Source organism: Saimiri boliviensis, chromosome 6 (genome assembly GCF_048565385.1).
Source record: "Saimiri boliviensis isolate mSaiBol1 chromosome 6, mSaiBol1.pri, whole genome shotgun sequence".
NCBI lineage: Eukaryota > Metazoa > Chordata > Mammalia > Primates > Cebidae > Saimiri > Saimiri boliviensis.
In genome coordinates this window covers 30,775,955-30,789,814 of record NC_133454.1, presented here as the reverse complement: position 1 = coordinate 30,789,814, position 13,860 = coordinate 30,775,955, and the positions used below count along the sequence as shown (strand labels likewise).

The 13,860-nt window shown below is 43.1% G+C and overlaps 2 protein-coding genes across 2 annotated transcripts in view; one reads left to right on the top strand and one right to left on the bottom strand.

The window, feature by feature from the left end:
- The window catches only part of LOC104650443 (apolipophorins-like), a 183,447-nt gene that overhangs the window by 90,623 nt on the left and 78,964 nt on the right, over window positions 1-13,860 (top strand). The window lies entirely within an intron of this gene.
- On the bottom strand, window positions 10,325-10,862 carry LOC141584738 (small ribosomal subunit protein eS24). Its single transcript, XM_074400276.1, has one exon. It carries the CDS (start codon window positions 10,827-10,829, stop codon window positions 10,428-10,430), a length of 402 nt encoding a protein of 133 aa, XP_074256377.1. The 5' UTR covers window positions 10,830-10,862; the 3' UTR covers window positions 10,325-10,427.

Genomic DNA, 13,860 nt, shown 5'->3' with positions numbered 1-13,860 from the left:
GAACCAGCAAGGGCAGCTGTTGCTAAAGGTTGTAGCAGGGCTTGGTAGGTTAACTGTGTGGAGGGAGAGCTTTTGTTTTTATGGTGTATGAGGAATCGTGTGGTATTTGTAAACAACCACTTTTATTAACAAGATTGGGTTTGAGCAGAGAACGGGAGCCAGATTAAGAGTGAAATATTGCCGAGGCGGGTGGATCACGAGGTCAAGAGATCGAGACCATCCTGGTCAACATGGTGAAACCCCATCTCTACTAAAAATTCAAAAATTAGCTGGGCATGGTGGCGTGTGCCTGTAATCCCAGCTACTCAGGAGGCTGAGGCAGGAGAATTGCCTGAACCCAGGAGGCGGAGGTTGCGGTGAACCGAGATCGCGCCATTGCACTCCAGCCTGGGAAACGAGAGCGAAACTCCGTCTCAAAAAAAAAAAAAAAAAAAAAGAGTGAAATATTGGCCGGGCGCGGTGGCTCAAGCCTGTAATCCCAGCACTTTGGGAGGCCGAGGCGGGTGGATCACGAGGTCAAGAGATCGAGACCATCCCGGTCAACATGGTGAAACCCCGTCTCTACTAAAAATACAAAAAGTTAGCTGGGCATGGTGGCACATGCCTGTAATCCCAGCTACTCAGGAGGCTGAGGCAGGAGAATTGCCTGAACCCAGGAGATGGAGGTTGCGGTGAGCCGAGATCGCACCATTGCACTCCAGCCTGGGTAACAAGAGCGAAACTCCTTCTCCAAAAAAAAAAAGAGTGAAATATTAGCTGTAATTGCCTGGAGGAAATGTGTAAACCGGCAACTTAAACAAAAGCCGGGCATGTAAAAGTTAATGAGTACAGTGAATTTGAGCACTCTTAGACAATAATAGAAACAGACTTCCTGAGGTGTGGTTTAAGTAGTAGGGGTGACTGCATAAAGGTGGAGAAGGGGAGGGGCGGAAAGTAAGTGTGAGGTGTAAAGAGAAAACTTGGGAGGTTGTGAGGGCTACAGGGTAAATGGGGCATAGCCTGTGATTTTGAGGGATTTTAAGAGTATTAGGGTGACAGCTGCTGCTGCGCGTTGATTCAGTCACAATCAATTGCTATTTTAATTTTTTTTAAAAAAGTTATACCTTTGAAAATGTCCCGCTGTAAATTGAAATAGTCTCCAAAATCTGAATTCCTTCCTTGGTTCTAAGGTGACCAGATTTCCTAGAGAGTGAACCACACCACAAGAGAAAAGATATGATAAATATGTTTACATGGATGTGTTATTTTAACGTAAATCTTGTAAAATAGGCATTTCATTGAAATTATATATGTTTGCATAAATTACTTTGCAGCATCATGAATGCCCTTGTTTTGAAAAGTAGGAGTAGTTAGTGTCAATTACTACTTATTATTAGTACAAATAAGGAGATATTTTTAAAAATTACAATTTATAAATAAAGGTTTTATTTTAAATTAGTTTTAGAATCACACTGAAATTGGGAGGAAAATGCAGATTTCCTGTGTAGACCCGAACAAATTTTCCCTCGTATTAACATATCAACACATATCAGATATGTTATTAATTATTATTATTATTTTTTGAGATGGAGTCTTTCCAGCTCTGTAACCCAGGTTGGAGTGCAATGGCACGATACTGGCTCATTGCACCCTCTACCTCCCGTGTTTAAGTGATTCTCCTGCTTCAGCCTCCCAAGCAGCTGGGATTACAGGTGCCCACCAGCATGTGTGGCTAAATTTTTGTATTTTTAGTAGAGATGGGTTTTCGCCATGTTGGCCAGGCTCATCTGGAGCTCCTGATCTCAGATTATTTACCCGTCTAAACCTTCGAAAGTTGTGGGATGACAGGCATGAGCCACCATGTCCAGCCTACTCTCCGTATATTTGCTTCGGTTAGGTATCTGTTCAGGTATTTACCCAGTTTTAAAATCACGTATGTGTTTTGTAAATATCTGCTCACATCTCTCTTGTCTTTTTGTTCTCTGAATACCGTTTTGCACAGTAGAATACTTAGTTGTATAAAGTCTGTGTTATCAATATTTTCATGAATTGGCATTTGATGTTTTGTGTTACAAGTCAATACCAAACTCAACGTCATATAGATTTTCTTTTAGATTTTTTATAGTTTTGCATTTAAAATTACAGTCTCTGGACTATTTTGAGTAGGTTTTTGTTTTTCTTAATCTGTGTATATATTCATTTGATTCTACATGGCTTCCAAAGTCTTCCATCGCCGTCTTTGGGAAGAAATGATTACAGTGGGCTTCATTTTGGTTTGAATTTCTACAATTACTACATCGAGTAAAGTCAATATTGAATTTTATAGGTATTTTAGGACAGCCAGGCGGGGTTGCACGTCCACCTAGGAACTGAGCAAGAGTGTCTGTGCTGAGCTCTGGCGTCACCAGAGGGTGCACGAACCCACCCCTGACCAACTTCTGTCTGAGATGCCAGAAGCCGCAAGGAGCTTTATCTTCCTCAGGGCAGCATGAAGGTCGTGTCAACTTGGTGTTGTTCATTGGTGCGTAACAAACTTCCCGTCCAAAGCCCTGAGTGCAGAGGAGAGAGAGTACTTTAGAGAGTACTCAGCAGAGGAAGGATTTCAGTTAGAAAAAGGAAACCCTCACATCCACTGTTTTGACTACATTCTGATCTTTCCAGTGTCCAAGACACAGCGGCTGCTAATAAGTATTCTCATAGTGGTCTGTAATACAGTCATCACACCATGCCCTAACACCAATATAATATTCACACCATGTCCTAACACTAATATCCACATCATGCCATAACACTAATATATCCACGCGGTAGCTAATACTAGTAAATACAATAGTGTCTACTAAGTGGACTCTGTTGACATGGAGATTTTTATAAGGATTTCACAGCTTTGGTTGAACTATAGCCTCTATAATGGATTTTGATGAGGTCTTTGCTTTCCTGGCATGGTATTGATATGGTTGTTCTAAAAAGTAGTTTACTTTCCAGTAATGTCATACTTCTAAGAATCTTCCAATAGCAGTACAAACTATAACCTGTTTCTTCTCTTAGATTTTGCAGCAGTTGTTGCTGTATCAGATTTACAATGTCCCAGAAAATACTTCAGTATATTTTACCCAAAGTACACTCTCCCAAGTAACCACCATATAACCCCTAGATCAGGAAATCCTCACGGTTCCTACATGATAATTCAGTCTACAAACTCATTTCACTTTTACCTTCTGCACCAGCTGGGAGTATGATGTGTTTTTTCATTGTTCTGATCCAGTTTTCTTTTCCTGGCACTGTTCCCCAGACTTTCCTGCATATTTGTCACCTTGACACATTTAAAGAGCATACAGGTTTTTGTTTGAACACCTGTCTTCAGTTCTTTGCGGTATATGCCGTGGAACAGAATCATTGAGTCAGATGGCAAATCTATTTGTAAGTGTTTGAAGAAACACCAAATGATTTTACACATAGGCTGGACCGTTTAATACTGTCAGAAGCAGTGTTTAAGGGTTCAAGTTTCTTCACATCTTTGTCAACTCTTTTTTTTTTTTTTTTTTTTTTTTTTAGTATAACTATTCTAGTGTGAAATTATTTGAATGTTTTTGAGACAGAGTCTTTCTCTGTCGCCCAGGCTGGAGTACAGTAGCAAGACCATGGCTCAGTGCAAACTTCACCTCTCAGGTTAAAGTGATCATCCTACTTCAGCCAGCTGAGGAGCTGGGATTACAGGCACATGCCACTATGCCCGGCTAATTTTTGTGCTTTCCGTAGAGACAGGTGTTCTTCATGTTTGTCAGGCTCGTCTCGAACTGCTGACGTGCTCTGCTCGCCTCAGCCTCCCAAATTGCTGGGATAACAGGCAGGAGCCACTGCACCCTGCCACTCTCAGGCATTTTGGTTTTCTTTCCTTTTTCCTTTTTCAGATGGGTTCTTGCTGTGTCAGCCAGGCTAGAGTGCAGTGGCTCGATAATGGCTTACTGCAGCCTCCACCTCCTGGGATCAAGCAGTTCTCCTGCCTCAGCCTCCCAAGTAGCTGGGATTTTAAGGGCATGCTAGCAAGCCCTGGTAATTTTCATATTTTTAGTAGAGACGGGGTTTTGCCGGGCGCGGTGGCTCAAGCCTGTAATCCCAGCACTTTGGGAGGCCGAGATGGGCGGATCACGAGGTCAAGAGATCGAGACCATCCCGGTCAACATAGTGAAACCCCGTCTCTACTAAAAATACAAAAAATTAGCTGGGCATGGTGGTGCGTGCCTGTAATCCCAGCTACTCAGGAGGCGGAGGCAGGAGAATTGCCTGAACCCAGGAGGCGGAGGTTGCGGTGAGCCGAGATCGCGCCATTGCACTCCAGCCTGGGTAACAAGAGCGAAACTCTGTCTCAAAAAAAAAAAAAAAAAAAAAAGAAAAGAAAAGAAAAGAGACGGGGTTTTGACATATTGGCCAAGCTGGTCTTGAACTCCGAATGTTAAATGATTTGTCCGTCTCAGCCTACCAAAGTGCTGGGATTACAGGTGTGTGTCACCATGAACTGGCTAATTTTGGTATTTTCAGTAGAGAGGTGGTTTTGCTGTGTCATCCTTGCTGGTCTTGAACTCCTGGAGTCACATGATGCAACTGCCTCAGCTTCCCCTTGTGCTGGGATTACAGGCATGAACCACCATGGCCATGCTTTCTTTTTTGAGACAGGATCTTATGCTGGCACCCAAGCTGGAGTGCAGGGCTGTGATCCTGGCTTACTGTGACCTCCACATTGTGGGCTCAAGCAGTCCTCTCGTTTTGGCCTCCCAAATAGCTGGGACTGAAGGTGTGTGCCACCATAAACTGGCTAATTTTTGTATTTCCAGTAGAGAGGTGGTTTTGCTTTGTCATCCTTGCTGGTCTTGAACTCCTGGAGTCACGCGATGCACCTGCCTCAGCTTCCCCTTGTGCTGGGATTACAGGCATCAACTGATGTGCCCAGCTAGTTTTTTTTCTTTTTGAGGAATTACCGAACTATGTTAAACACAGGATGCACCGTTTTTGTTCCCTGTACAGTATTTAAAGATTGTGGTTTCTCTCTCAACTTGCCAACACTTGTTAATTAACATTTGTTGGATTATATCCTTTCTAGTGTGTGTGAGGGAGTATGTCATAGTTTCAGTTTAGACGGCCATACTCATGATAGTGATCATCTTTTTATGTGCTTGTTTTCCATTTACATGTATTTTTGGCAAAGCGTGTGTATGTCATTGTGTATGACATTGAGTATGTCATACAGTTAAGATGGCCGTAATGATAATGACATTAACCATCTCTTATGTGCCTGTTTTACATTTCAGTGCTTTATTGGCGGAGTGTGGGTTCAGTTGTTTCTCCTTTTAGTAATTTGGTTGTTTTTGTTGTTGATTTATACAAATTACACATCGTGGCTAACAGACTGTTAGACATGTAATGCACAAATATTTTCTTCCTTTCTGTGGGTTGTGTTCCCCCTATCTTTTTTTTTTTTTTTTTTTTTTTTTTTTTTTCATGAGATGGACAGACTCTAGCTCTGTTTCCCTGGCTGGAGTGCAGTAGTGTGATCTCGGCTCACGGCAACCTCTACCTCCTGGTTTCAGATGATTCTCCTGCCTCAGCCTGCCAAGTAGCTGACATTACATACTCCCAGTACCATGCCCAGCCAATTTTCTGTATTTATTTATTGATTTTTGAGATGGTGTATTGCTGTTGCTGTGTCACCCAGGCAGGAGTGCATTAGTGCAATATCGACTCACTGCAACTTCCACCTCCCAGGTTCATGTGATTCTTCTCCCTGAGCCTTCTGACTCGCTGGGATTACAGGCCTGTGCCACCACGCCCGGCAAATTTTTGTATTTTTTATAGAGATGGTGTTTCTCCACAATGGTCAGGCTGGTCTCAAACTCTCAACCTCAGTTGATTTGCTTGTCTCAACTCCCCATAGTGCTGGGATTACAGGCATGAGCCACTGCACCTGCCACTCCTAGGTATTTTGGTTTTCTTTCTTTTTTATTTTGAGATAGGTCTTGCTCTGTCGGCTGGGCTGGAGTGCAGTGGCCTGACAACTGCTCACTGGAACCTCTGCCTCCTGGGTTCAAGCAATTCTTGTGCCTCAGCCTCCCAAGTAGCTGAGATTACAGGTACCTGTTGCCATGCCTGACTAATTTTCATGATTTTAGTAGAGATGGGGTTTCATCATGTTGGGCAAGCTGGTCTCGAACTCCTGACCTCAAACGATCTTTCTGCTTCGGCCTCCCAAAATGCTGGGATTACAGGCATGAGCTGCCATGCCCGGCCTTTCTTTTTTGAGACAGGGTCTTGTGCCGTCTCCCAGGCTGGAGTGCAGTGGTGTGATCTCAGCTTACTGCAACCTCCACATTCTGGGCTCAAGCAATCCTTCTGTGTCAGCCTCCCAAGTAGCTGTGACTACAGGTGTGTGCCACCATGCCTGGCTAATTTTTGTATTTTTAGTTGAGACGGGGTTTTGCTAAGTCGTCCTGGGTGACCTTGAACTGCTGGACTCAACGTGATTTACCTGTCTCGGCCTCCCAATGTGCTGTGGTTGCAGACATCAGCTATTGTGTTGTGCCCAGACTATTTTTCACTTGTGAGTAAATATGAAAGTATGTTAAAAATAGGCTGCACCATTTTATATTCACATATGGTATTTAAGGATGGTGATTTCTCTCTGACCTTGCTAACACTTGTTGTTTTCTATTTATTTGGATTATAGCCTTTTGAGTGTGTATTAAAGGAGTTTATCAGTGTGGTTTCCATGTAGATTGCCATAATGAGAGTTATATTGATCATCCTGTTATGTGCTTGTTTTCCATTTGCATGTCATATTGTTGAAGTGTGTGTTCAGCTGTTTTTAGATTTTGTAATTTGGTTGCTTTTGTTGTTGAGTCAGACAAATTATACACTGTGGTTAACAGACTGTTGTTAGATATATAATGCACTGTGTGCTGTCTTTTCACTTTCTTTTTTTAATTTGAGATGGAGTCTTGCGCTTTTACCCAGGCTAAAGTGCAGTGGTGCGATCTCGGCTCACTGCAACCTCCCACTCTTGGGTTCACATGACTCTTGTGTCTCACCTTTCGAGTAGCTGAGATTACAGGCTCCTGTTAACATGCCCAGCTAAGTTTTTGTATTTTTTTTTTCTTTTGGAGACGGAGTCTCGCTCTGACACCCAGGCCTGGAGTGTAGTAGCACAATCGGCTTACTGCAACTTCCACCTCCCAAGTTCAAGTGATTCCTCAGGTGAGCACCACCACGCCCAGTTAATTTTTGTATTTTCAGTAGAGACGAGGTTTCTCTATGTTGGTAAGGCTGGTCTCAAACTCCCAACCTGAGGTACGTGCTCGTCTCAGTCTGCCAAAGTGCTGGATTATAGGCGTGAGCCACTACACTCCTCCAGTCCCAGGCATTATGGTTTTCTTTTCTTTTCTTTCTTTCTTTCGTTTTTTTTTTTTTTTTTTTTGGTGCGATCTTGCCTCTGTTGGCCAGGCTGGAGTGCAGTGGCCTGATATCAGCTCACTGGAACCTCAGTCTCTTGGGTTCAAGCAATTCTCCTGCCTCAGCCTCCGAAGTAGCTGGGATTACAGGTGCATACCACCACACCCGGATAATTTTCATATTTTTAGTAGAGACCGGGTTTTGCCATGCTGGCCAAGGTGGTTTTTAACTGCGGACTTCAAGAGATCCTTCTGCCTCCACCCCTCAAAGTGCTGGGATTACCGGTGTGAGTCACCATGTTTGGCCTTTCCATTTTGAGATGAGGTCTTGTGCTGTCTCCTAGGCTGCAGTGCAGTGATGCAATCTCAGCTTACTGCAGCCTCCACATTCTGGGCTCACGCAATCCTCCTGTCTCAGCCTCCCATGTAGCTGGGACTACAGGTGTGTGCCACCATGCCTGGCTAATTTTTGTATTTCTAGTAGAGGTTGGGTTTTGCTGTGTCATCCTGGCTAGCTTTTAACTCCCGGACTCATGTGATCCACCTGTCTCTGTCTCCCAGTGTGCTGTGATTATAGGCATTAGCTATCATGCCCGGCGTATTTTTAACTTTTTGAGGAAACAGCAAACTGTATTAAAAATAGGCTGCAGTAGAGAAATGCAAATCAACACTACATTGAGATACCATCTCACGCCAGTTAGAATGGCCATCGTTAAAAAATCTAGAGACGACAGATGCTGGAGAGGATGTGGAGAAATAGGAACACTTTTACACTGTTGGTGGGAGTGCAATTTTTTTTTTTTTTTTGAGACGGTGTTTCGCTCTTGTTACCCAGGCTGGAGTGCAATGGCGCGATCTCGGCTCACCGCAACCGCCGCCTCCTGGGTTCAGGCAATTCTCCTGCCTCAGCCTCCTGATTAGCTGGGATTACAGGCACGCGCCACCATGCCCAGCTAATTTTTTGTATTTTTAGTAGAGACGGGGTTTCGCCATGTTGACCAGGATGGTCTCGATCTCTCGACCTTGTGATCCACCCGCCTTGGCCTCCCAAAGTGCTGGGATTACAAGCTTGAGCCACCGCGCCTGGCTGGGAGTGCAAATTAGTTCAACCATTGTGGAAGACAGTGTGCCAATTCCTCAAGGACCTAGAAATAGAAATTCCATTTGACCTAGCAATCCCATTACTGAGTATATATCCAAGGGATTATAAATGGTTCTATTATAAGGACACGTGCACACGGATGTTCATTGCAGCACGGTTTACAATAGCAAAGACTTGGAACCAACCCAAATGCCCAACGATGATAGACTGGACAGGGAAAATGTGGCACATATACATAGAAAACGATGAGTTCGTGTCCTTTGTACGGACACGGATGAACCTGGAAAGCATCAATCTCGGCAAACTGACAGAAGAACAGAAAATCAAACACTGCATGTTCTCACTCATAGGTGGGTGTTAAACTGAGAACACATGGACGAAGGGAGGTGAGCATCACACACTGGGGTCTGTGGAGGGCATGTAGTGGGAGTTGGGGAGGGATATCATGGGGACAAATGCCAGATATAGGTGATAGGGAGAAAGGCAGCAAACCACATTGCCAAGTATGTACCTATGCGACAATCTTGAATATTCTTCAAATGTATCCCAAAACCTAAATCGCAGTAACATACATATTTAAACAAAAAAGGCTGCACTATTTTATATTCCCCATACGGTATTTAAGGATGGTCATTTCTCTCAGACCTTGCTAACACTTGTTATTTTACATTTCTTTAGATTATAGCCTTTCTAGTGTGTGTCAAAGGTATATGCCATTGTGGTTTCGGTGTAGATGGTCGTAATGGTAATGATACTGATCATCTTGTTATGTGCCTGATGTCTGTTTGCATGTCTTATTAGTGCAGTGTGTGTTTAACTGTGTCTCTATTTTCCTTTGCAGATGAAGTCTTGCACTGTTGTCCAGGTTCGAGTGTAGTGGGGTGATCTCAGTTCACTGTAACCTTCGTTACCTGGGTTCAAACAAGTCCCCTGCCTCAGCCCCCTAAAGTAGTTGAGATTACAGTCTCCTACTACCATGCCTAGATAATTTTTTGTATTTTTCCTTTTTGAGACAGAGTGTAGCTCTGTTGCCAAAGGTGGAGAGCATTAGCACAATCTGTGCTCATTGCAAACTGTACTTAATGTGGTTAGGCTCAGGGTTAGGGTTAGGGGTTGGGGTTAGGGGCATGTGGTGCATCGTCCCAGCGCCGGCTTGCGTGGTGTGGCGTCCAGGCCCTGGAGTGCATCACGCGGCGTCCTGCCGGTCTGCGGGGTTGCAGTCTTCTCAGTATACATCTGTGGGGAACCGTGAGTGTGGAGCTGCATGTTCCATGGCACAGGCCTAGCGGGCATAGCCTCGCTACAACTCTGGGCCACGTCTACAGTGAGTAAATTCCTTCCTGTTTGCAGCCCTTCAATGCTTAGGGTCAGAGACTGGTAAGATCTCGGTATGGGCCGGGCGCGGTGGCTCAAGCCTGTAATCCTAGCACTTTGGGAGGCCGAGGCGGGTGGATCACGAGGTTGAGAGATCGAGACCATCCTGGTCAACATGGTGAAAACCCGTCTCTACTAAAAATACAAAACATTAGCTGGGCATGGTGGCACGTGCCTGTAATCCCAGCTACTCAGGAGGCTGAGGCAGGAGAATTGCCTGAACCCAGGAGGCGGAGGTTGCGGTGAGCCGAGATCGCGCCATTGCACCCCAGCCTGGGTAACAAGAGCGAAACTCCGTCTCAAAAAAAAAAAAAAAAAAAAAAAGATCTCGGTATGGAAAACTGGACACCGAAAGCTCCTCTGAATCCTTCGCACCTAGGTTCTCCCCACCCAAGGCCAGGTGGCTGCAGTGCAAGTTTTTTTTTTTTTTTTTTTTTTTTTTTTTTTTTTTTTTTTTTCACACCAAGTTTTTAGTTTATTAAGCTTCTCGTGAAAAATCCACAACGGCCATAGATAACATCATTGCAGCATCTTTACTCCTTCGGCTTTTTGCCAGCACCAACATTGGCCTTTGCAGTCCCCCTGACTTTCTTCATTCTGTTCTTGCGTTCCTTTCGTTGCTTTCTTGAGGTCTTTTTCTTCTCATACAGGCCATGTCTTGCAAGTCTATGTTTGGGTTCATTTTTCTTTGCATAATCCAGGGAATCATAAATCATGCCAAAGCCAGTTGTCTTGCCACCACCAAAATGAGTTCTGAATCCAAATACAAAGATGACATCTGGTGTGGTCTTGTACATTTTGGCTAGTTTTTCCCGAATTTCTGTCTTAGGCACTGTTGCCTTCCCGGGGTGAAGGACATCAATGACCATTTGTTTCCTCTGAAGCAGTCGGTTGGTCATGAACTTTCTAGTGCGGATAGTTACTGTGTCGTTCATGATGGCGGCCTATCCTTACGAAGCCGGGGAGGGAAAGAGCTGCAGTGCAAGTTTTAATAATCAACACTGACATATCAGTGCAAACGTAGAAACTAACGTACCGTTAGGGTTTAGGGTGAGGATTAGGGCTAAGGGTTATGGTTAAAAGTTAGAATTTAGGGGTTAGAAGAATTTTAGGCAACTTTGAAGGAAGGAATGATGCTTGAATCGTGCCTGAAGCACCAGAGTGAAAAATAGGGCTTGGGTCTTCCAGCTCTTAGCGGTGGCAGCTGAGTGAGGTTTCTCATTGGCTCCAGCTGGGCGACCGCTGGTTGTGGGGATGGTTCCCTCAGCGTCAATAGTCATTCAGCCAGCTGGCAGCTGGGTATTTTGTCATTGACTGGTTGGTTTGTTAACGTTTTTAAGTCAGTTTGCATGCCTCGAAGTTCGGTTTCGTTTGCTTAGGGAAGACCTCAGGCTAACGGCTTTCCCCTTTTTTGCTTTAACATATCAAAACCATAATTCATATTCATTGTACTTTCCTGGCATTAATAGAAGTTTACATTTTTGTTGTCATTCAGAAAGTTGGTTTAATTGGCAGCCTATTTGTGATGTTGCATAAAATAATGTGTGTTAATTATTAGCATCTTAGATTAGATGAAATACCTTAACTCTATTAAGCTTTGTTATTAAACCGTAACAGGAGTTCAGTTGCTTTTTTTTTTTTTTTTCCTCCTAGGCTTTAACCATTTAAAATACACTCAAGCATCTTCTAACAATGTGGATACTTTCTAAGAAATGTGTCCTTAGTGATTTCATCTTTGTGCACACACCATCAAGTGTCCTTGTAAAACCTGGATGGTGTAAGTGATATGGTATAGCTTCTTGCTTTCAGGCTACATACCATACCTGTATAGCTCATCTCTGTACTGAATGCTGTAGTCAATTGTCACACCATGGTGATTTTGGATTGTGATCCCTAAATATCTGAGTCAGGTCTCAGTCAAGTAGAAAGCTTATTTCGCCAAGGTTATGGACATACCCATGACACAGCCTCAGGAGCTCCTGACAACATGGGCCCAAGGTGGTCAGGGTAGAGCTTGCGTTTATACATTTTAGAGAGACATGAGACACCAATCAATATGTGCAAGATGTAAAGTCATTCGGTTCAGTGAGGTGGAACAACTGGAAGTAGGAAGGCGGGGTGGGGGGTGGTTCTAGGTCAGAAGTAGATAAAACAAAAGTTGCATTCTTTTGAATTTTTTGATCAGCCTTCCACTGAATACAATTTAGTCTGGTTCAGTGAATTTGCATTTTTACACATACAGTAGGGCAGAGGAATGGTGTGATCTTGGCCCAGCACACCCACCTCCTCCCTGGTTTAAGCGATTGTCTTGCTGCTTCCTCCCCAGTAGCTGGGATTACAGGCATGCACCACCAAGCCTGGGTAATTTTTGTATTTTTAGTAGAGATGGGGTTTCTCCGTGTTTGCCAGGGGGGTCTCGAGCTCCCTACCTCAGATTATCCACCTGCTTTGGCCCCTCAAAGTGTTGGGATTATAGGCATGAGCCACCGTGCCTGGTCAGGAAGCTTATTTTGATTCTGATATTGTCAGCTGTATTTCAGGTATAACTTATTTTCCTTGGAGCATTAAATACTGCATTGGTATTGTATTACAGAAATAAAACACAGATCCCTTTTTATCACCTTCGTTGCTAATGACATTGACAACTAAATTTAGATGCATTCCAGAGTCTGGGCTTCCAGTAATTCTTAGCGATCCTCTAAAGGTAAATTACTTTTTCTCATGAGACACAGTGACATCTAAAGTCGCATTGATTGTCCTGCCACTTTTGTTTCTCTAGTTTCATCGATTACTTCAAAGCATCTTTGGGAGGATAACTTTGACTAACCCTTTAAACTTCTCAGTATTAGAAAGCATCGTCATGAAACATTGAATAATTGTGGTCACAAATTCCCTTTACAGTCTTTCTTTGAATATTTTTTTCCAGTGGCAAATATTTGCTTTTGTTGTATTGTAGCTAAAAGGAATGCTGGGAAACAAAACAAAGACAAGCATTCATTATAATAAGTGATTCAGTCACAATCAATTGCTATTTTAATTTTTTTTTAAGTTATACTTTTGAAAACGTCCTGCTGTAAATTGAAATAGTGTCCAAAATCTGAAGTCTTTCCTTGGTTCTAAGGTGACTAGATTTCCTAGAGAGTGAACCACACCACAAGAAAAAATATATGATAAATATGTTTACATGGATGTGTTATTTTAACATAAATCTTGTAAAATAGGCATTTCATTGAAATTATATATGTTTGCATAAATTACTTTGCAGCATCATGAATGCCCTTGTTTTGAAAAGTAGGAGTAGTTAGTGTCAATTACTACTTATTATTAGTACAAATAAGTAAGGAGATATTTTAAAAAATTACAATTTTTAAATAAAGGCTTTATTTTAAATTAGTTTTAGAATCACACCGAAATTGGGAGGAAAATGCAGATTTCCTGTGTAGACCCAAACTAGTTTCCCCTCGTATAAACATATCAACATGTATGAGATATGTTGTTAACAATATATATATATATTTTTGAGATGGAGTCTTTCTTGCTCTGTAACCCAGGTTGGAGTGCAATGACACGATACTGGCTCATTGCACCCTCTACCTCCCCTGTTTAAGCGATTCTCCTGCTTCAGCCTCCCAAGCAGCTGGGATTACAGGTGCCCACCAGCACGCGTGGCTAATTTTTTGTATTTTTAGTAGAGACGGGTTTCGCCATGTTGGCCAGGCTGGTCTGGAACTCTGACCTCAGAATATTTACCCGTCTAAGCCTTCAACAGATGTGGGATGACAGACATGAGCCACCATGTCCAGCCTACTATCAGTGTATTTGCTACGGTTAGGTATCTGTTCAGATATTTACCCAGTTTTAAAATCACGTATGTGTTTTGTAATTATCTTCTCGCATCTCTCTTTTCTTTTTTTTCTCTGCATACAGTTTTGCACAGTAGAATACTTAGTTTTACGCAGTCCGTTA

Bases quoted from the DNA above. Each gene is read 5' to 3' on its own strand.
- LOC141584738 (XM_074400276.1), bottom strand. From the start codon at position 10,829: ATGAACGACACAGTAACTATCCGCACTAGAAAGTTCATGACCAACCGA.